This window comes from Chelonoidis abingdonii, chromosome 4 (genome assembly GCF_003597395.2).
Source record: "Chelonoidis abingdonii isolate Lonesome George chromosome 4, CheloAbing_2.0, whole genome shotgun sequence".
In the NCBI taxonomy this organism is placed as follows: Eukaryota; Metazoa; Chordata; order Testudines; family Testudinidae; genus Chelonoidis; species Chelonoidis abingdonii.
In genome coordinates, this window is record NC_133772.1 from 154,710,910 (window position 1) to 154,732,882 (window position 21,973).

General features: G+C 50.7%; 1 protein-coding gene across 1 annotated transcript in view; it reads left to right on the forward strand.

Moving 5' to 3' along the window:
- The window catches only part of NID2 (nidogen 2), a 50,367-nt gene extending 28,851 nt beyond the window's left edge, over positions 1 to 21,516 (forward strand). The window contains exons 9-21 of the mRNA XM_032765934.2: positions 2,421 to 2,564; positions 4,428 to 4,556; positions 5,956 to 6,099; positions 8,751 to 8,870; positions 11,619 to 11,861; positions 13,574 to 13,795; positions 14,265 to 14,434; positions 16,110 to 16,239; positions 16,915 to 17,086; positions 18,024 to 18,181; positions 19,855 to 19,978; positions 20,852 to 20,964; positions 21,063 to 21,516. Of these exons, the coding sequence (XP_032621825.2) occupies positions 2,421 to 2,564; positions 4,428 to 4,556; positions 5,956 to 6,099; positions 8,751 to 8,870; positions 11,619 to 11,861; positions 13,574 to 13,795; positions 14,265 to 14,434; positions 16,110 to 16,239; positions 16,915 to 17,086; positions 18,024 to 18,181; positions 19,855 to 19,978; positions 20,852 to 20,964; positions 21,063 to 21,073 (1,880 nt within the window). The 3' untranslated portion in view covers positions 21,074 to 21,516. The remainder of the gene's footprint in view (positions 1 to 2,420; positions 2,565 to 4,427; positions 4,557 to 5,955; positions 6,100 to 8,750; positions 8,871 to 11,618; positions 11,862 to 13,573; positions 13,796 to 14,264; positions 14,435 to 16,109; positions 16,240 to 16,914; positions 17,087 to 18,023; positions 18,182 to 19,854; positions 19,979 to 20,851; positions 20,965 to 21,062) is intronic.
- The last annotated feature ends 457 nt before the right edge of the window (positions 21,517 to 21,973 follow it).

Below are 21,973 nucleotides of genomic sequence, written 5' to 3' on the forward strand. Positions count from 1 at the left end.
GGCCACGGCCAGCGGAAGCCCTGGCAACCTCCCTAAAGCCAGGCAACGTGTGCATGGGGGGCTTGGGCTGGAACGGTCCTGGTGCCAGTCCGATGCATTCTCAGCAATAGGATCCTGGGCTGGAGCTGCCGGAGTCACATCAGCGCTAGTGGGAGTTCTGGGGCTAAAGCCACTCCTGCATGCCAGGCAAGCTTGTCTCCGGCTCAGAGCATGTGCCTTGGGGAGGAAGGGGCTGTAAAATGCTGGAGTGCTCCCCCATGGGGTTTCCTGCGTCACCCATCACAGCCTGGTTGGAGAGCAGCCCTGGTTCCTGTGCAGGGCCCTGGTTCCTGTGCAGGTTGATGGGGAGTGGGGCAAGTCATGGCTCTTTCCCAGCCCCCGTGCATTGGTTTCTGGTGAAAATACAATCCAGCCCTGCGGACTCTGATTCATGGAGTGCAAGGCCAGACGGGACCGTTGTGATCATTCAATCTAACTTCCTGTATAGCCCAGGCCAGAGACCTGCCCCTGAATCATTCCTGCCGCAGAGCTTTTGGGAAAACAGCCAACCATGATTTAAAAATAGTCACCGATTGAGAATCCACCCTGACTCTTGGCAAATTGTTCCCCTGGTTAATTACTCACCCTGGAAAATATATGCCTTATTTCCCATCTGAATGTGTCTAGTTTCAACTTCCAGCCATTGAAATGATTTTGTGGTTTGCATTCATCACCCAGAGGGGTATTCTGGGACCTGGCAGATGTGTAGATCACACCTGCTCCCTCTAGCTGATTATGTTATAAATTGGGCTGTTCTTCCAGTTGGTTTTCAGATGGGCCAATGTAGATCATGCCAGTTTCCAACAGGAAAACCCATGAAAACGCAGCAGCAGAAGAGACTAAATCGTTCGAATTACGATCTTGGTTGAAAGCTGGCGAGTCTTTACTCATGTCTTAAGGTGTGGTCAACGGGAGTTTGGCTTGTGTAAAAACTGACTATAGACTTCAGGGTTTGGTCCTGGCTGATCTATCTATGTTTAAAGCTGGTGGAACTTTACCATCTTGGAAATTCTTTTCGTCGAGTTTTTCGGTGCTGTTTCTAGGAAACCTAAACCAACAATTCTCGATTTCATCGCAAACTCGCAACAGATCCAGGGAAACGTTTTCAAAAGCAACCTACGTCACCGAGGCCCAGATCCTCAAAGGCATTCAGGCACCTAACTCCCATTGAAATCAATGACTTCCCTGAGACGTAGGCTCCTAAGCCACCTAGGTGCTATTGGAAATGGGAATTAGAATCCTAAATCACTCAAGTGCTTTTGAAATTTCTACCCCAGGGCCCAATCCAGCATCCACTGAAGCCATGCAGACTCTATGGGAGAGACCCCCTTGGACTCCACCAGGTGTTGGGTCAGGCTCCTCACCTTTTGAATTGATCTTGCCAGTGAATTAAGAGGTTTTAGGTAGTTTCTCTAACCTAGAGACAAAGTCCAAAGCTGAATTCAGTCTCTCTCTGACTTCCCTAAATAGGGCACATGAAGAGCCAGTTCTGGCTTTGCCTGGGCCTGTGTCTGGGGCAGCACATAGGAGCAGCCTGGGGGTAGATTGTTTTGAAGTCGCACTCTGCACCCTGGTTGCTCCGTGGGGGATGCTGCCTGGCGCAGCTGTTGTGTTGGCAGGCTGGAGCCAAAGCTGCGCCACGTGCAGGAGGGGCCCGTATATGGGGAGCCCGTCTAGCAGATTAAGGGGGTGGCTCCCACCTCCTATCTGGGATGCAGGACAGAGCAGCATCCAGCCCTAAATTAGCCAGGGGCTGCATCCCCAGCAGCAGTTACTGTAGTTCTGTCTTTATTTTGGGTAACCAGCTGTACATGGGTTGGCTTTAGAAAGTGCCAGCCGACAAGGTGCATTCACTCACTCCCTGGGTCTTTCTGCACCTCTAGGGCACAGTTCTCCTCCAGAGCCGCAGTGCCCTGGGATGTTCTTCCCCCTCTCTGCAGCTGGCACATGTAAGGAGAGCAGAATGCGAGGCCAGACTTGCCTTGTGGGTTAGAGAACTTCGCCCTTGTGCTCTGTGTGCGAGTAATACGGTGGTCAAGGGGCAAGCTGTAGTTGCACTAACGGCATCTTCATTGCTTGGTACATGCAATACGGCTGTGTGCCCTGGGAAGGCAGTGTGGGCTAGTGGGTAAGGCCCAGGACTTGGGAGTCAGGAGAGCTGGGGTCTGTTCCGAGCTCTGCCATTGCCCTGCTGGGTGACCTTGGGCAAGTCACCTCACTTCTGTTTCCCTTTCTTCCCTTTGGGGCAGGGGCTCTCTCGCTATGTGCCTGTGCAGTGCCCAGTACAACGGGGCTCTGATCTCTCTGGCTTCTCCTGTAATATACATACTCGTCCCGTGGCGCCTCATCCAGCTTTGCCGTTTGCTTTCTGGCCAATCTAGGTGACACTGACTTGAGCACAGTGAACCCCTGTTACGACGGCACCCATGCGTGTGACACGACAGCGCGGTGCCAGCCGGGCAGTGGCCTGGATTACACCTGTGAGTGCACGGTCGGCTATCGGGGAGATGGCAGAAACTGCATGGGTAAGTGGAGAACATTGCTAGCGGCGTCTCGCTGATCGCAGGCTTAATTCTGCAGGTCAGGCTTGGCGATCTACAATCCACCATCTTGCCTTTCTTTGTACGTCCTTCCTGAAGGGAGATTTATAACGATACTCCCTTAGTGAGAGTGTACCCAGCACTTTTCATCGGACGAGCTCAAAGCAGGGTAAGTATCCTGGTCATGGGGAAACTGAGGTACACAGCAGGTCTGGCCCTGATCCACACAGGTATTTAGGTGCCTTTCTGCCTCTGTAGGCGCCTGAGTCTGCCATTTAAGTGCTACTGGCATTTCCAAAGCCGCCGTTCGCTGCCACCTAACACAGGAGGTGCCTAAATCCCCAAGACTCCTAAGTTTCCACCAGCTGGCATTGGCAAAGCTGCCGATGCCACCTCCCAGTGAACGAGCTGCTCTGAGCCCAGCTCAGGCCAAAGCCTTGGAAGCCCAAAGGATTCTCAAACCAGGCAGGGATCCCGTCACGCCGGCAGGGATCCCGTCACGCCAGCAGGGATCCTGTCACGCCAGCAGGGCCTGACCCCAGAGGTGTGTTCTGAGTCTGCCTCAGGCCCGACGCCTGTCAGATCCCGCAGCAGGAGGGCTGATAATGAGGGGGTGCAGTACGTCACCCGCACAGAGACCGCCAGCACCCAGGGAAATGTCGGGCGGACGGGAGAGTGTGAGAAGCAGACTGCTAGGGCCTGGGCTGCCTTGACGACTGACCTGGCTCAGGGGCCTGTCTCCAGGAGCAGGTTTGCAGCTGAGGGAGGTGTCCATCTCTGGCCCATCAGCCTGGAACACCAGGCCAGCGGCCTACGCACCTGAGCCCCAGTCCTTGGCATTTCCCGCCTGGCTAGCCTTGGCAGCACCCCCCTCAGCTTGCTGGCTTCTGAGGATCCTTGTTGGAGGAGCCTCACTCGCCCTGTGAATTGTACGGAGATCCTGGGTACCTAGCTTGGGGCTGAGAATGCCTCAGGCCACCAAGAGCGATGCTTACGTACCTTGGAGGATCTGGCCGGCGACTTGAGAAAAGCCACATAATAGTAGAATAATATTTACCTAGTAGGTAGCATCCTTCATCCGTACAGCTCCAAGCACTTTACGAAAGAAAATGAGCAGCAGCATTGTACAACAGGGGAAAGTGAGGCAGAGAGGCCCAATGACTTGCCTGTGGTGACTCTTCAGGCCAATAGAACATAGGTCTCTGACTATCCTTTGGACTGCGCTGACTCCTTAGTGGGCCTATGGCAGAGATTCCCTGAAGTCTAGTAATGCTGGGCCTACGCTGCTGAATGGGAATCCAACGTTTCCGGGAGCTTGGTTGCGGGTTTTGGCCCAGCTCCAGGGTCTAGCCCTGTCATCCTGCTCTAATTATGTTAAACATTTTTTTTCCGGGGGGGGGAAGTCTCCCAAGAATTTTTCTGGAAGGGAGGAAATTATAGACACATGTCTGGGGGAAACAGGATGTTCGGAGCCGGATTCTGCCATGCACATCAATGGGGTTACACTGGTGTAAGCAAGAGCAGGATCGGGCTCTGTGTGTTTGAGTTGAGCTGGAGTTTTTCTCACAGACTGAGCTGCTGTTTGTTAGTACATGAAAGGGGAGGGCTCATAGATCTGCTTCCCCTTAAAAACATCTGCAGATGTTTCTCTCGCCCTTTCCTGGTTCTAGTGGACGGGGGCGAAATGTTCCTGCCAAAAGAGAGCCAAACAGGTGCTTAGGAAGGAATCATTTACGCTCCAGATCAGCCGGTTTAAATGGAGACCCCCAGACAGAGGCCCCCGGGAAGCGTGAAAGACAATGTTTTACCCAGCCGGCTGTGTAACCGGGTTCTTCTCTTCCTGCTCAGACGTCGACGAGTGTGCGGAGAGCCTCAGCAGATGTGACCACCGCTCCGTGTGCATCAACTCTCCGGGCAGCTACAGGTGCGAGTGCCCCAGCGGATACCAGCTGGCAGGCGACAGGCCCGTGTGTGTGCGTAAGTGTCAAGCCCATTTGTGAGTCTCCCTCCCCTCCACCCCTGCTGGACGTTCCCTGCCTGCTAGAGCACGTGCCAATGGCTTTTTTCCCAGGATCCGACTCCCACTGGAGTCGGAGGGAGCTTTGCCATCACCTGGCAATTACTGAAGAGTTGGCCCCAAGCACTGGCCGGGGCACGTTCCGTGAGGGCCTGTTTGTGCCGCCTATATTCACCCTGATTGGCGCTGCCCTCCCGGGAGCTGCCTCATTGCTTGCCAGGGGACCGCCTGTGCGTAAGGGTGGTGGAGGGAGGACTGGCTCCTGAGCTGCACCAGTGCTGCGCTCGGCATGCCTCAGGTCGCCACTGCCGCGCTAGTCCGGGCACTTGCCAAGGCGTTGGCCTGCACACTGAACCCTCTCCCCTGAGCTCGGTGGGGCGAGAGAGCTCAGGGGCAGCGTTCACTCAGGTAGCTCACCCGAGTGCTGCTAGTCCTCCGTCACCCGTCCCACAATGCCCCCCGCGCACCCAGAAGGACAGACACATTCTCCCGCCACTCACTGCTGCCCAGCTCCCTGCACGCCGCGGGAGGGGCTCCCCAGAAGCCCGACTGACATGCATGGGGGAGCACAGCATCAGTGAGGGCCCAGTGACGCAGGCAGGGCTTTGCGGGCTGGCTGCTCACACCTGTGTGAGGCTGACCTGGAGCTCGGACCCGGGTGCAAATCACCAGGCTAACCCTGCAGCGAAGATGGGCCCTGGGAGGTGGGACAGGGCAAAGGTGGCCTTCCACTATCTTTCAGTGCAGGCCATCAGCACACGTTAAAGCAGCCTGAGGGCTATAGTGGCTTGTAATGCCCACCTCCCCAGGGCTGTAAAGCCAGTGGGCATCACCAGAGCACAGCGCACTCGAGCCAGAGCCCCCTCCCAGCCCTGCCGTGCCCTTCTGTGCTGTGGGAGTGGAAGCATAGAGAGGGCGGTGATGTGCCAGGGCCTCACCCATTTGCCGTGTGATGGTGCAGTGGGATGGAGGGGGCTGCCTGGCTGCTGGTCATTTGTGACCATGTAAAACCCGCTCCCGCGGGGAAGATGCTTTCCTTGTAGGGAACTATTGTTGTGCCTATTCCTTTGAATGGCAGACGGGCCAGGGCCGGGCCTCTCTCGCTGCGGTGCCCAATGCTCCGATGAGCCCACCTACAATGGCATGTAGCCAGTCTGTCACTGCCAGCAGCAAATATCTCCAATGGCTGGTGATGGGACACTAGATGGCCAGGAGTGGGTGAGGTTCCATGGTCTGCAACGTGCAGAGGTCAGACTAGATGATCACGATGGTCCCTTCTGGCCTTAAAGACTAGGTGTCCGAGAGAGCGGGCAGCCCCTGGCCACTCACAATTCTCGTGTCATGTCGTTCCCTTTCCAGCAATCCCCCCGCCGTCCAACCCCTGCGAAGACGGCAGCCACACCTGTGCTTCGCCAGACCGCGCCCGCTGCATTCATCACGGAGGCGGCTCGTTCAGCTGCGTGTGCCTGGCGGGTTATACGGGCAACGGGCATAATTGCTCTGGTATGAACACTCAGACTGGCCTGGCTGGGTTCCCCTCCTTCCTCTCTCCCTCTGGGGTGCTTCCCTGTCAGGACCCTGTTCTCTGCTTGGACCGTTGGGGGGAGATGCCAGTTTGGGTTGGTGATGACATGCTGCAGAATCCAGATCTGGACTCAGCGTTCAGGGGATGTTGGCATGACCCTGTTCCAAAGAGAAAGGTCATTTGCAAAATGCAGCTGCATCTCTGGGGTCAGATTTTGAACACCCCTAGAGGCCAGGGTCCTTTGGGCTCTTCTGGGTCCATCTCTACCCTGAGTGATCCCCATGTTAGCCTGAAGTCCCCAGGCATGGGATTTGTCCTCAGAGAGGAAGACGAATCATCATAGAAGATTAGGGACCTTAGGAGGTCATCTAGTCCAACCCCCTGCTCAAAGCCCTTGTTGGGCTACAGAACATACAGTCTGGGCAGGAGGAGGCCGGGTTACAGCTAGCCTTATGCCTGTTGGATTTTCCTCGCAAGAGGGCGCCTCGCCCAGGACCCAGCTCCTGTGCTCATTGATGCCAGCGGGCATGGGGCCAGTGTCTTCAGCAGGAGCAGGACTGGATTCTCCATTAGCCTCAGGACTGGGTTGTGACTTCAGACCCAGAATCCTCTTCTGCCTCTTCATTGCCCCCTAGGGAGAGACGTGGGGGTGGGGGTAGCGATTGGCTGCTGGCTTGGACCAGGAGTAAATTATGGCAGCCCCTACCCCCGTGCCGACTCAGCTGTGCTGGCCCGTGAGTGGGTGCGACGAGCCAAGGCCCCGCCCACTCCCCGTCTCCCTGCTCCAGGGATGGAGCAAATGAGTGCTTAGTCTGGTTTATTCCTGTGCCCGAGGGCTGGAGAGCCAGCATAAGGAGGGATTTTATTCCCTTACACAGATGCCTAGTCCAGAGTCTGAAATCCTGCATTCCTCTCCATGAGCCCCTGCAGAACGTGGCCTGAGAGTCTGGTACGCCTGAGGCAGCAAGGGCTGCCGCAATGTGCGTCACCACAGCCAGCCATCGAGGGGATCGGTTTCTGCAGCATGAAGGGTTTGCTACCTGTTGACTACGTCCACCCCTCGAGGCTCTGGTGATGCCTGCAGCCGGGGCCGTGGACAGCCAAAGCGCTCCCTACCGAAGGGGGAAAGCCAGCCTCTTGGCAGAGGCCCTGCACGTTCTTTTGTGGGGGGGCTTCTCCTTCCCTCCCCCTAGGTGCTGTCCTGTATTTATGGTGCCGAATACATTCGCCGCCGTGCGGCAGCTGGAGGCGCTGCTGGGGCAGCGAGAGCAGCACTGACGGGTACACTCTGGGGTAGCCGTCAGGACGTAAGGGATGGTCAGAAAGACCTCGTGTGGGAATCCAAATACTCACACATGCGTTGCACTTCCCTGATCCTGGGGTACTGCCCTAACACAAATAGCAAAAAGGAGGCCCTCGGCCGTAGCTAGGTTCCTAGACGCCTTGGAAACCGATGGAACGGGATGCTGGCCTGATCTCTGTGCTGGGGACAATCAACAGCTACAACGTTGGTCAATTTCAGTAGGCTCTTAAGAGTGGATTGTGCTCTGTGGGGTCAAGGGAGTCAGTCCCCCCCTCCCCTTACGCTCCCACACAGGCTACCTGGAGCTTGGGTCTGGGAATAAGCAGGAGTGCACCCTCACTCGCTGCGTCCCCCGAGTGGGGGAGTGCGAAACTGACTGAGCTTGGGCTCTGCCACGGCACCGCTGACCAGCTGTAAACTACTGCCTTGTGGGACACTCCTGGTGGGGGGCGGAAGTGTGTGTGTGTTTGGGCGGGGGGGACACAGCTGTGTATCACTAGGCTGGGTGTGGGGATCTAGCCACCACCACTATTATTATCTATGTTGCAGTAACAACTAGTGGTTTCCACGGAGATCAGGGCCCCCCTGTGCCAGGAGCTGTACAGCCCCGTGGTGAGCGACCGCCCCTGTTCCAAATGGCTCAGTCGCGCGTTTCCATACGTGTTAGCAGAAGGGTGGAGCTCTATTATGTAGCAGTATTTCAGTTCCCACTGACATAACTGCCCAGAAGTGTCTTGTCATGAAACAGGCCATGAGTGTCATTGGATGCTAACTGCCGGGACCGTCTGCGTGAGCCTCTGGGAGCACGAGAGCGCTCTAGTCCAACCCCCTGCTCAACGCAGGGCCAACCCCAACTAAATCATCCCAGCCAGGGCTTTGGCAAGCTGGGCCTCAAAAACCTCTAAAACCTCTAGGAAGGAGATTCCACCACCTCCCTAGGTAACCCATTCCAGTGCTTCACCACCCTCCTAGTGAACTAGTGTTTCCTAATGTCCAACCTAAACCTCCCCCACTGCAACTTGAGACCATTACTCCTTGTTCTGTCATCTGCCACCAAGAACAGCCAAACTCCATCCTCTTTGGAACCCCCTTCAGGTAGTTGAAGGCTACTATCACATCCTCCCTCACTCTTCTGCAGACTAAATAACCCGAGTTCCCTCAACCTCTCCTCATAAGTCATGTGCCTCAGCCCCCTGATCATTTTTGTTGCCCTCCGCTGGACTCTCTCCAATTTGTGCACATCCCTTCTGTAGTGTGGGGCCCAAAACACATTAGCACTCTGGCGGCTGCACCTGGGTAACGAACATGTTCCTTTCCCTTCCGCAGATGTGGATGAATGCGCTGAAGGCAGATGTCACCAAGCTGCCACGTGCTACAACACACCTGGCTCCTTTTCATGCCGCTGTAAACCAGGCTACCAAGGGGATGGCTTCCACTGCACACCTGGTAAGGGATCACAGGCTGAAGGCCTGATGCAGTATGAACATCAGGACTGGCCCATGCTTTTGCTGAGCATCATGTAAACACTGCTAGCGTGGGAGGCGTGTGACTGCTCCACGGGGGGAAGGCTATGTGCGCCCAGACTGTGGCCACGCCCTGAGGCCTGCCCCCATTCAGCATCTGCCCCCCAAAGCCCCACCCACGCTCCATCCCCGGCCCTGCTCAGCCCCCCACTCCCAATCACCCCATCTGCCACTCATGTCTCTTCGACCCCTCTCCTGGCCTCCCCAGCTGCTCACTGCTCGCACATGCCTCTTCACTCCATCCTGTGAGGCCCTCATGTGGGCAGAGCCTCAGGGGAAGAGGACGATCGGGGGCGAGGCTGCAGCCAGAGTGCCCACTCTTTTAGGGCAGCACACTCCGAAGGCCACAGGCCAGCTGTTTGGAGAGGCTCAGCCTCCTCTGGCCTCTTATACCCACCACCTGTGACTGTTAGACTTGTATTGGCTTCCCTTGTGCCGCCTGTTTTCTGAACAGGAACTCCTCGCTTAACGTTGTAGTTGTTCCTGAATAATGCGACTTTAAGTGAAACGATGTTAAGCGAATCCAATTTCCCCATAAGAATTAATGTAAATGGAGGGCTTAGTTTCCAGTGAAATGTTTTTCACCAGACAAAAGACGTACAGCTATATATACACACACACACACACACTATCAGAGGGGTAGCCGTGTTAGTCTGGATCTGTGAAAGCAGCAGAGAATCCTATGGCACCTTATAGACTAACAGAGGTTTTGGAGCGTGAGCTTTCGTGGGTGAATACCCACTTCGTCAGACGCAGGTGACACACACACACTGTAAGTTTTAAAGAAACAATTTAATACTGTGCACAGCAATGCTGATTGTGAAGCTTGGTTGAGGTGGTGGAGTCAGAGGGTGGAAGCGGGTGGGGGTATTTCCCAGGGAATGCCTTGCTGCTAAATGATGAACTAGCACTTGGCTGAGCCCGCAAGGGTTAACCCATTGTTGTTAATGTAGCTTCACACTCTACAAGGCAGCACAGATGGAGGGAGGGGAGGCAGCATGGCAGAGAGACAGAGAGACACACCATGTGTGTGAGAGATGTGCATTGCCCCTTTAAGTACGCTGAGCCCACTCTAAGTACATTGCCTTTTTAAGTAGATCAGCAAGTTGAGACAGAAGCTGCTGCCAGGAAGCTCCCTCTGTCCTGAGCCCTGTCGTTCCCCCGCTCTATGGAGATGGGGTAAGCAGGGGGGAGGGGAACACCCTGACATTAGCCCCCCTCTTGCCCCCCTCCCTCACACAGCAAGCAGGAGGCTCCCAGGAGCAGCTCCAAGCAGAGGGCAGGAGCAGCACATTGCAGTGTGGGGAGGGACAGCTGAACTGTTGGCAATTGATAGCCTGCTGGGTGGCTGCCGCACGGGGAGCTGATGGGGGGCTGCCGGCCCACTCTGGTTCCGAGCCCCCACCAGCCAGCTCCAATGAGCTGCTCTTCCTGCAAAGTGGACAAAGCAGGCGGCTGCCAAACGACGTTATAAGGGAGCATTGGGCAACTTTAAACGAGCAGGTTCCCTAATTGCTCAGCACCGTAACAACGAAACAGCGTTAAGCGGGACGACTTTAAGTGAGGAGTTGCTGTGCTCTTGCCCAAGCAGGCTGGACAAAAGTCAGTGAACACACGAGCCTAGTTCTCTTTAGCTGAGCACACTGGCAACACGTATACCATGTTCCCCTTTCTACTGACTGCGCCACTAGAGGATAATTGCCTACTATTGCTACCAGAGGTGCACCATTGGCTCAAATGGTAGAGGCCCTGCTGAAGGGCCCAGGGGCAAACCCTGTTGGTGCTGGGCAGAACAATGAATGAGTGTGGTACTTTAATGGGCGCATTATAATTTATAGCACCATTCACTGGCGTATGTACATGGCCAAAGCTTAGCTGCCTGGTTTGACCAGTGTTCACCATGGGGGGCAATATGAAAACAAATGCCCAAAACCAAATTTGCCCCTTCAAAATGTGGACAAGTAAAGGGAACTGGATTGCAAAGAGGGGAAGGGGAGAGGCATCTAGTGGTTAGAGCAAGGGAGCAGCAGTTGTGACTTATGGGGTCTATTCCTGACTCTGCCAGTGACGTGCTGTGTGGCCTCGGTCGATCACCCGACCTGTCTGTGACTCAGTTTACCAGCCTATAGAAAGGGGCTCATACTATTTGCCTCCCGTGCAAAGGTGCCTGAGGCTGGAGCACAGCAGTGAATGAGCTGAGAAAGGCCGGAGTGAAAGACTGTCCACATGGGTGGTGGGGAGACTAGTCCCTAGCCCCGCCCCTTCAGCCTGAGGCCCCACCCTTTCCACCCCCTCCCCCACCCAAGCCCCCTACCGCAACCAAGGGAGTCCCGTCCCACCAGCCAGCCTGGAGTGCTGGCCGGCCCCAGCCCCAGCCAGCCAGCCCAAGCACTGGCCCCAGACCCCCCGAGTCCCAGGCTCCACTGCCCGTTTCAGAGGGGAGAGTGGGCAGAGAAGCAGCCTGGGCTGGGGCCACAGGGGAAGAGCGGGAGGCAGGAGGGGGGTCTCGTGGTGTGGCATGGGCGGGGCCACGCTTGTTTGGGGAGACTTGGCCTCCCCCAGCCTAGGATACCCGCCACCTGCGGCTGTCCAGGCATGTTTGATTTTTACCTTGGCGTAACCCCTGTGTCGTTGCTGTGTCTGTTGCTCACTGCCGCGTACCTGTGGGCAGAAACCGCCCAGCGCCTGACGCCGTGTGAACAGGAGCGCCTCTATCCACAGCCCGCCCATGGGCTTCGAGGGGTTTCTGCCCACCCGGGGCTGCACAGACCCCAGTGCGATGACGAGGGGAACTACAGGCCGCTGCAGTGCCACAGCAGCACTGGCTTTTGCTGGTGCGTGGATGGAGCCGGGCAGGAGATTGCTGGAAGCAGACGCCCGCCAGGCACTGCCCCGCCACGCTGCAGGCCATCAGGTGAGTGAGCCCTGCCCTCCCGAGGCTGCCGTGGGAACTGCCGTGGGCTGCCATCGGCCCTTCGCTGATCAAACACAGGTACCAATGAAACCTGCTTTTCCTCGTGCACAGCCATAGCTAGTGTAAAATGCACCCGATTTCCTGAGTGCTACATAGCCCCTGCCCTGGGCACCTCCACCTGCCCCATGAGGCGTGGAAATGGGAAGTAGATGAGCCCTTGCGTAGGGGCTGCTATTGAGGCTTTGAACCCTGTTCCCTCTCCCCTCCTCCACACCTGCTGGTAGTGGGGCCAGGGCACTGGATTGGGCTCCAGGTGCCATGGGGTCTGTTTCCAGCTGGTATAAGTCACTTTGCCACTTTAGATTGGAAGCTCTCTGGGGCAGAGATGGTCTCTCCCTAGGTATTTGTATAGCGCCTAGCACACTGGAGCCTCTCCTGGCTGTTGTCATGATATACCAGAGCTGTGGGTGCACTGCACCTCTCAGCATCAGGCCCATAGCAGCAGGTGTATTAAGGTCCCTCTGATGAGCGTGAACATAGCTTGTTATTGATCAGCCTGCTGAGTAAGGCAAAGTACATGGGGCAAGTGTTAGGTTCACTCCCTCTGGGGCACCTGGCATTGGCCACTGCCGGTAGACAGATACTGGGCTAGATGGACCTTTGGTCTGCCCCAGTTCGGCTGTTCTTATGTTTTTAGGGCCGGATCCAAAGTCCAAGCAGGCTGAAGGCACTGTGGCACCTGACTCCCATTGAAATCTCTGGAAGTTAAGCACCTAAATCCCTTGGAGGCGCTGAGCCTCAGCCCCCTGCTGCTTTGGGGGAGGAAATAGGTCACTGAGGAGCTTCTCAAATCAATGTGACTTTTTCTGTTTCATCTCCCCTTAGAGATCCCAGCCCCACAAATCTGCCTTTTCTCGTACCTGATCCTGAGCTGAAGGCAAAGGCACTTCCGAGGGAGGTTGTGAGATGCCCAGTGCTCACGCCTGGGGTCAGAGCTGCATTGCTACAAAAGGGATTGCTCCATTCGCCCTTACATTCCTATCCCATCACCATGCTCGCTGGCTGGTTACATTTTGCCCTTCTGGGCACACGATCGGGGTGGCTCCACTTAAGATCAGCATCCCCCATTTCCAAATTGCACTCAGCACAGTGGTGCCAAGAGCTGGTCAAACAGAACCCACCCCCCTTCTTTAGCAGTAAGGTTATAGCCTTTGCTTAGGAAAGTATTTAAAGATTAAGCCAGAGTTCCCACTGTGTTCTCTATAAAACAGCGGACGTTCTCCAGGCCTTATCATTGGCTCAGACAGTTTCCAGAGCCCAGAGTCAAGTAGCCTGTTCCTGTAATTGACCCTGCTTCTGCCCTCATCTGTCCACCATCTCTTATAATGGATACTGATTGCCAGGGTTGGCATTGGACTGGTTAGAATGACCTGGGCTGGGAACAATGGGTAAATCCTTAAAGGGACCCCACCCCATTGAAAGCTATTCTAAACCAGCCCGAGCATACGTTAGCTGGCTGCACATTTTCCATTAAGATCTATAGTCCTTTCTAGTTTAATTATTTTGGGCGCTAAAGTTTTTTAGCATCTTTGATGGGCCTGGTGCAGGAAAGCCGGTGAGCCTTGCAAGGTGGTGCCTGTGCTTAGGGCTTGTGTGTGTTGTAAGTAGCTTCTGGCCGGGCTCCCATCAGAACCTCTCACCCTTCGCTGTAGAGCCCACCCAGAGACCGCAGACCATGTGTGAACGCTGGCGGCAAAGCCTTCTGGAGCACTACGGTGGCAGGCCACGTGAAGACCAGTACGTACCCCAGTGTGACGCTCTGGGCAACTTTAACCCGCTCCAGTGTCATGGCAACAGTGGCTATTGTTGGTGCGTGGATGAAAGTGGCAGAGAGGTTCACGGAACGAGATCGGAACCTGGCGTTCCTCCGCCGTGTGAGTACACAGTGCTTTGCTGGGGAGGAACTGTGTGTGAAACAAAAGGCTTGTTAGGGTGAGGAAAATGGTCACACTGCTGCTAGTCTAATGCTCGCAGCTTCACTTGGGTCACAGCCAGGGGTCTAGACACAGAGGATATAACTAATTAAGGTCTTGATGCTGCAGTGGGATCCAGATGTCTGTGCAGCTTCAAGTGCAGGATCAGGCCCTAAATCAAGAAGCTGAATTGTAATCCATCGCGCACCGATTCCAGTGCGGTAGGTTTCAAAAGGGTGGGACTGGAGGAAGAACTGGGTGCAGCTTGAAAGCTGGTCTCTCGCTCACCAAGAGAAGTGGGTCCAGTAAAAGATATTACGTCACCCACCTTGTCTCTCTGCATGTGTGTGCACTTGCCAGCACGGAGTCTTAAAGCTGGGTGGAAAATTCTTATCCAAAGTTTTGACAAAGTTTTGTGTTTGACTGACAGGTCTCCCCAGCCTTGCTCCTCCCACTGTCCAGCCCTCTCCGCGTCCTGATGTGACTCCGCCTGCTGCGGGCACCTTCCTGCTGTATGCTCAGGGACAGCAAATAGGCTATTTACCTCTGAACGGCACCAGGCTTCAGAAAGAGATGGCAAAGACTCTGCTCTCATTGCATGTAAAGTATCTTCTCCAGAATGCGTTGCATCTAGCAACTCAGGCTTTAAAGGATGCACCTTATGTGGTGACAAGTGTATACAGAATCTTTGCCTTGGGAGATGAGCTGCCTGTATAAGGAACATATATGTATGTAACACCAGTGCCTTGAGGAGGGCAAAGGGGGGATTGACTGACAGTTAAAAACAGACCCAGCTCTCTTGCCAAAACTGTAGCAGGCTAATCAATCGCTATGCACCTAGCCCACAGCAGAGGGAGACAGCGCACTACACCAGGCGGACATGGCTTACACACGCCACCTGGCCAGGGAAGCACATCTTGAGGTTTCCCAGTTCAGCTCCCAGTACTGGCCACCACTTGTCTTAACGTGCCCCACCTGCGTTGTCAGAGCTGGGACTGAACCTCTGGCTCTGAATGTATGTGCTGCTCCTTCCTGAGTTGAAAGACCCAGGCCTTGTAGACAAGGCTGTAGTAGACTCATCGACCTTGATGTGACACAGCCCTACTAGAAGGGGACAAAGCACCTCACCCAGTGGGCACAGCTTGCGGATCAGGATCATATTTTCAGTTTTGTCGTCTCTCTTCTCTTTCTCCAGCTGATAAAATAAAATCGGACTCGAAGGTGGTGTGGTGTGGTTTTCAGGCTAAGTAGGAGATTGCATAGTTGAGAGCAGAGGGTAACATCCATTCCAGTTTTTGCTTCAGATACTTCGTTGAGAAAGTATTTGAACCTTTGAACCTTTCCACAGCCCCTTCTCCTTTTGTATCTTTCTTTTCTCCCTCCTCCTCCCCCTGCTCCATTAGAGACAAGCCACTTATTCGCACATCTCAAAAGGTCGAGAGAAACTAAGAATTGGAGTATGACCATCAAATCTATATCTGGAGAGGGGAGGGGCAGAGAATATACTTAAATTGTGAAATATTCCCTCCTGAAAGCTTGAAGGTCATTACATGTCTTAGCTACAATCTTGTACAAGTCTCTGCTTGATCCCAGAGGTTTTTTTTTAAAGCCCAGCTGGAGACGGACATGTGCCTGGGACATCAGTCTTAAATAAGAATGCCGAAAGATTTCAGTACAAACTCCTAGGCCGTGCAACTAACAAAATCTGGACAGTAACACACCAGTGCTTCAGAATAGACGGAAGTGCTTCTCCATTTTTCCAGCCTGAGTATCTCATACCAAACAAAAGTCAGACGGATGGAGCGGTTGAAATTTGCTGCTGGCTGAAACGCAACTCAAGTTGGCAGCCACTTACAGCAGCACAGACTTGGGCCCAGCTGGTTGAATTAAAATACAACCACCCATTTGAAACTTTGATGTCTTACAAACGTATTCCCGCACACAGAAAGGTTGATCGTTTTAACCAAATGGTACCCAAAGTGACAACCCTCAAACTATGGCTAGAACATGGAGCCAGGCATGCAAGATTGCCTGAGTCCACTTTTCTCCCATCAGCTGCAGCCACGTAAAGACCTTTGCAGTGGAGGAGAATAAGCTGCATCTGAAGAAGTGAGGTTTTTGTTTTGTTTTATTTTTTACCCACAAAAGCTTACGCCCAAATAAATCTGTTAGTCTTTAAGGTGCCACCAGACTCCTTGTTGCTTTTCTGGATACAGACTAACACGGCTACCCCCAATATGTTAAAAAAAAGGATATCTATTTTAAATCTCTACAGGGTTCCATAGTGGTTGGACTAGATTATGATTGTCGGGAAAAAATGGTCTATTGGACAGACGTTGCTGGCCGGACAGTTAACCGAGCAAGTTTAGAACCAGGGGCTGAACCTGAAACCATTATTAACTCAGGTAAATCCCCATTTCCTTTGGATTGACTATGGCTGGTTTGAATAGAGACACTGAAGTGTCCACATAGCAGAATCACAGTGGAGCTGGGAAGGAGGAATTTTTGAGCTTTAATCCCAGCTTTGATGTGGTCGCACTTTGTAACCTTCGGCAAGCCATTATCTGCCTGGCTTTTCCAATGAGGCATCACAAATTATGATAGATTTGGGAGAGGAGCACTAGATGGACCAAGAGGGGTACAGGGAGGATTAAGTACATGATCTTACAAAATTTTAAGTACTACAGTAGAACCTCAGAGTTACAAACTGACCAATCAACCACACACCTCAGTTGGCAGCAGAAGCATGCAATCAGCCAGCAGCAGGGAGGGGAGGGGGGAGCAAATACAGTACAGTACTGTGTTAAATGTAACCTACTAACAAAAATCAAGGGGAAAGCAGCATTTTTTCTGCATAGTAACGTTTCAAAGCTGTATTAAGACAATGTTCAGTTGTAAATTTTTTGAAAGACCAACCAGAACATTTTGTTCAAAGTTACAAACATTTCAGAGTTACAAACAACCTCCATTCTCGAGGTGTTCATAACCCTGAGGTTCTACTGTACGTAAATACCAAGTCTGATCACAAAATCCTTCCTTGCACATATACTGACAGTGTTTCTCTTGTCACTTCCTTCCAGGCCTGATGAGTCCCGAAGGACTCACCATTGACTACTTCCGCAGAACCATGTTTTGGACAGACAGCGGCCTGGACAAAATTGAGCGTGCAAGGTTGGATGGTTCTGAGCGGCGAGTTCTGTTTGATGCAGACCTTGTGAATCCTCGTGCAATCACTGTGGATGCAATTAGAGGGTAAACGGCAGCACGGGACCCATGCTTTATAAAGGGCTGTATTCTTACAGACCTTTGTGTCATTACGTTCATATGGTGGGTTGGAATGAAATGAGATACAGCCACAGGCAACTGACTACAATGCTGGACCTAGGAGCTGCATTTTCAGTGTTAAAAGTCAGACCCATAAGTCACCACTAGCACCAGTCCAAAAGTGGAAGCTGTAATGTAAACAGGTCTCACAACAGGGTTAGACAAACCTGCTAGTGCTTTTAAGTACACTGGCTACCGCACTGGAAAAGCACTGGTGAATAAGTGAGCTGAATTTTCCTCACGTGCATGCTGCCCCCTACAGTCAGTCACTGGCCTGAGACAAAACTCTTTGTGCTCTAAATAAGCTGAATAAATGCTACCTGGCTGCAAAGCAAGTACTCGTGGTAATGTCTGGTGTGATAGACATTTCTCTCTCATGTGCACACGCTCCAGCTAGTTATTTCCTTACGAGTGTGTAGGAAGGAGGCACTCAAGAGCGGAGCGTGAAACACTTTTACCCTTCTATTTACTAGTTTAATATTTGGCTAAATTTGCCAGTTATATTCAGAGTTCAGATTTAAAATATCATTGAAAGGTTTGAATCTTCTACAAATTTGGAACACATTTTTTAATGAAGATTGCTTACAACACCCCATTTACTAGAAAGTTAATGGGACTGGTCCTAATTATAGAAGAATAGCTTCAATCTAATTCTTGCAAATGATTGGTTGTAAAAACACATTCTGGAGCTTATTCAGCTTTCCTTTTAGGGAATTTCACATCCGCTAATGATCTGGTCCAGACAGCAGACTGAGACGTCTGGGACTTTTCTGATAGTTCTTCCAATTCTGTTGGGTTTTGTTTTTTTAAATTGGTTCACCCACTGTGAATCCTTACCGTGGTTTGTTAATTGGTTCCCCCACAGCAACCTTTACTGGACTGACTGGAATCGTGAAGCACCCAAAATTGAAACCTCAACCGTAGATGGAGCGAACAGAAGGATTCTGGTGAATAAAGACATAGGCTTACCAAATGGCTTGACTTTTGACCCTTTCTTCAAACTGATTTGCTGGGCAGATGCAGGTAACTTAAGCTAATAGATTGAAACATAGCCCATCTATAAAAATTCTCCATTCACTTCCTCACCTCCCATCATCCCCCTTATAAAAAATGAACAGGAAGTGGATTTTTTCCACACACTGCCTGTCTAAACATGACAAATTTTAGATTGAAAAGCAAAAAATACTTTACTGACTTCTGAAAATATGCGACTGAGTAAGGTGGTCTTGGTGAAGCTGTGTAATGTTATTTTCCATTAAGTGTGTTAGCTGGCCTCTATCAGCTAAAACATTGTGGATGATTTTCCTCTACCACACGTTAGGTTTATGTATGGGAATGAAGTGTGGATGTCTTCAGAGGTTAAGTGGGTGTTGGGTAGACCAGCTTTAGAGCCACCAGCAGAGGGCAGTATTCAGAACAAAGGCTTCCAACTCCAAGCAGTAGAAGTGATTGTAACTCGCCCGGGATAGATTTTTTTGTTTTTTAAAGGAAAGGTGAAATAATTTAACCTCTAAAATTGGGCTGCCCGTTTACAGTTTCTACAGAAGCATTCCTTGTTTGGATTTCTCCACAATTCTTTTGCAGGCTGTTTTGCCTGTCGTGAATAGTAACATGGAATTGTAGCATTTAACACACCACAGCATTTAACACTTCATCACGAGAACACAGTGGCTGCCACACACAGATGGACACTTTCTGTACCTATGCAGCATCCAAGGAGAACACATGTGTAGCTGCATTTTGTACTAAGATATGTTTAGGGCTGTTTAGAATCCACACGGGGCTTTCAGTGAATACCATATATGTGACACAGATTGAAGAACTGTGCCTCTGACATAGGCACATAGACAAAAATAACATACTGTATATACTCATTCATTAGCCCATTTGTTTATAAGCCAACCCCTTCCCCCCCCCCCCCCCCGCAAAAGATGGATAGGTAAAAGTGACAAACCTGTATTTCCATAAGCTGACCTGTATCACGGGGTTGACAACTTTGGCCCCGGCCCATCAGGGTAAGTGCTAGTGGGCCAGGACGTTTTATTTAGCTGGAGTGTCCCAGGCACAGAGCCCTTCAGCTCCAGTGCATAGTTGCCATTGCCAGCCCTGGGAGCTGTGGAAGTGGTGTGGGCCAAGGGACACTGGCCACCTGTCCGCAGCTCCATGGGCTAGGAACAGTGCAGCCGCTGGGAGCTGAGGGCCCAGGCCTGTGAATGCTCCAGGTAAACAAAATGACTATATATCAATTGAATAGAGCTTAATCAGCAATTTTGGTGAAGATCCATTAATAAGCGTCCCCCCTTCAATGCTTCACTTTTTAACCAAAAAAATTTGGCTTATGAACAAGTATATATGGAAAAGTACTTTCCTTTATGCCCCTGTAGTGGATTGAGTAGAGGTAGATGCATACGTGCTGTCAAACTGGGAATTCCATTTCAGTCTCTATACTCCCACTATAGAATCAATCCCTCTAGGGTAAAGAACACACCCTGGAAAACCAAAATTCTAGTTATCCTCAGTTATGTGGATTTTCACATTCTTTAGAAGGAAGGGACCTAGGATACAAATTTACTGATCAGAACTGTTCTGATGATCATCATTAGGCCACAGTATGCTGTAGCCTTCTAGCCTGAATACAATTCCATGGAAAATACACTATTTCTTGCCTGATTGATTAAATGTTTTATTTGTAAAAGGTACCAAGAAGCTGGAGTGCACGTTACCAGATGGAACAGGAAGGCGTGTCATTCAGAATAACCTCAACTACCCCTTCAGTATTGTTAGTTATGCCAATCACTTTTATCACACTGATTGGAGAAGGTAGGCAACGATCTAGGGCATAATAGTTACTAGCCTAACTATTTAAGGGCAAATGCCAGCATGTCATCTTTAAGCAGCAATCCAGCCTATTGTATTATTGACAGTTATGGGGTGGTTTGGGAGTTTTCTGTTCCATAGCAGTTGTTCAGCTTTCACTGAATGTTAACTCACAAAAATATCAAGTTCTCATTTTCCAAGTTTCCTGAGTACTACAGCCAGCTAAAATTCAGTTGAAAACCCCTAAGTGAATCTAATATACAAGTTGGTTTCTGTGAAAGTGACTATCTTTGCAGTGTATTTGACACAATCAACCCCATATTCCTCAAGCCAGCTGTTTAGTAGTCCTGACAATGGAGGCCCAAATGTAATATGCACTTTGCATTAAAAGCAGCGTACAAACGTATATAATTATTTTAAAAGAACCTACCCCCAGCTTTCCCAGTTATGAATGGTGCTATAGCTATATTTTTATAAAACTCTTGGTGTTTAAAAATAAAAACTTGACTCCCTTTTCCAAACATGCCCCGTAACGAAGGCCGCCTTCATGTTTCTTCTACCCACTCCAAAAAGCCCTTTAGTAACAGTGCTGGCACCAAGGAACTGCAGGCATTAATGCAATCTAATTACATTGTTTTCAATTTAAACCTGTACATCCTTCCCAAATGTTCCAGGACACAAATTTGGGAGGCAATACCACCTCCTTGGAAAGTTCCTTTAATGATTCTGTCCTGTACTGATTAAAATAATAAAACTAGCACAATGAATTGGCTTGATGTAGTTACCTTGTGTCTTAAATTCTGTGAACATAGAACTACTCCTGAAAGAGGATTTATTTCTGTGGGAGACTAAAGCATTTCTCACTTTTATTAATAGGGATGGTGTTATAGCTGTGAATAGAGACAATGGCTTCCTTACTGATGAGTATCTTCCAGAGCAGAGATCACATCTCTATGGAATAACTGCAGTTTACCCATACTGCCCTGGAGGTAAAGTCCATCTTGTTCAGTATAGACCAGCTGTTGTCAATATGTAAATTTCACTGTATTAACAGGAACTTTAATCTATTCCCTCTCGCTCTCTGCAGCAAGAAAATAACCAGCTACTTCAAGTAAAAAACAGTTCAATCTTTACACCTAGAGGAAGAATTCCAGACCCAGAAATTTTTACATACAGTTGAGGGGAAGAAAGTCGGCAAAAAAGAGGCCATTGATATTTACTGAAGACAATGAAGTGACTATTTTAGTGCAAGAGATTATCAAGTATTTTTTAAGTTATACCTCAATCTTTACTACTGTATTTTTTAAAAAAAGACATTTTGATATATTGCAAGAAAATATAATGGCTTTGGGAATACTATGCCATTACTCTAATTTTTGCTTATGTAAGCAATTTTTTAAAGAGTCTTAGTGTAACTTTCTTAATCCATTGTTTTACTTTATGGGAAGGAATTAAAACACAAATCGACAATCTGACCAATAGGTTCTTTTTAGCCAAAAAGTTAAGAGGATGGAAAGATTTTAATGCAGTGTCTTACCTGGGTCAATTAATCTACAGCCCTGATCTTATGTGAATTTAGGAAACTATGCCAAACTGTCATGAGAAATGGCAAATGCATTAAAGATTTTCCAACATAGGGTTCTAGATATCTTTCCCTCTGCCTCGATGCATGTCTTAGTATTTATATTAGAATATGCTAACTTGATGGTCCTTAAGTGCCTCTAGAGACCTACCCATTATTGACCAATACATGTTCGTGAATATCTGTTAAACTGAAATGTCTCACTTTCTAGGTTACTTCAGTAATAAATAAAGTGTTTGTTTTGAATTTTCCATATGGCCTAGTTTTTAAATGTTTTTGTTGCACAGCAGAGTTCGGCGTAGTACTAATTGTGCCAAAACCAGGATTTCATAATGCAGGAATATAGCAACACAGAATTCTGCAAAACACACCCTTTTACACACAAAAACAAAGATAAGGAATAAGAGTGACGACTA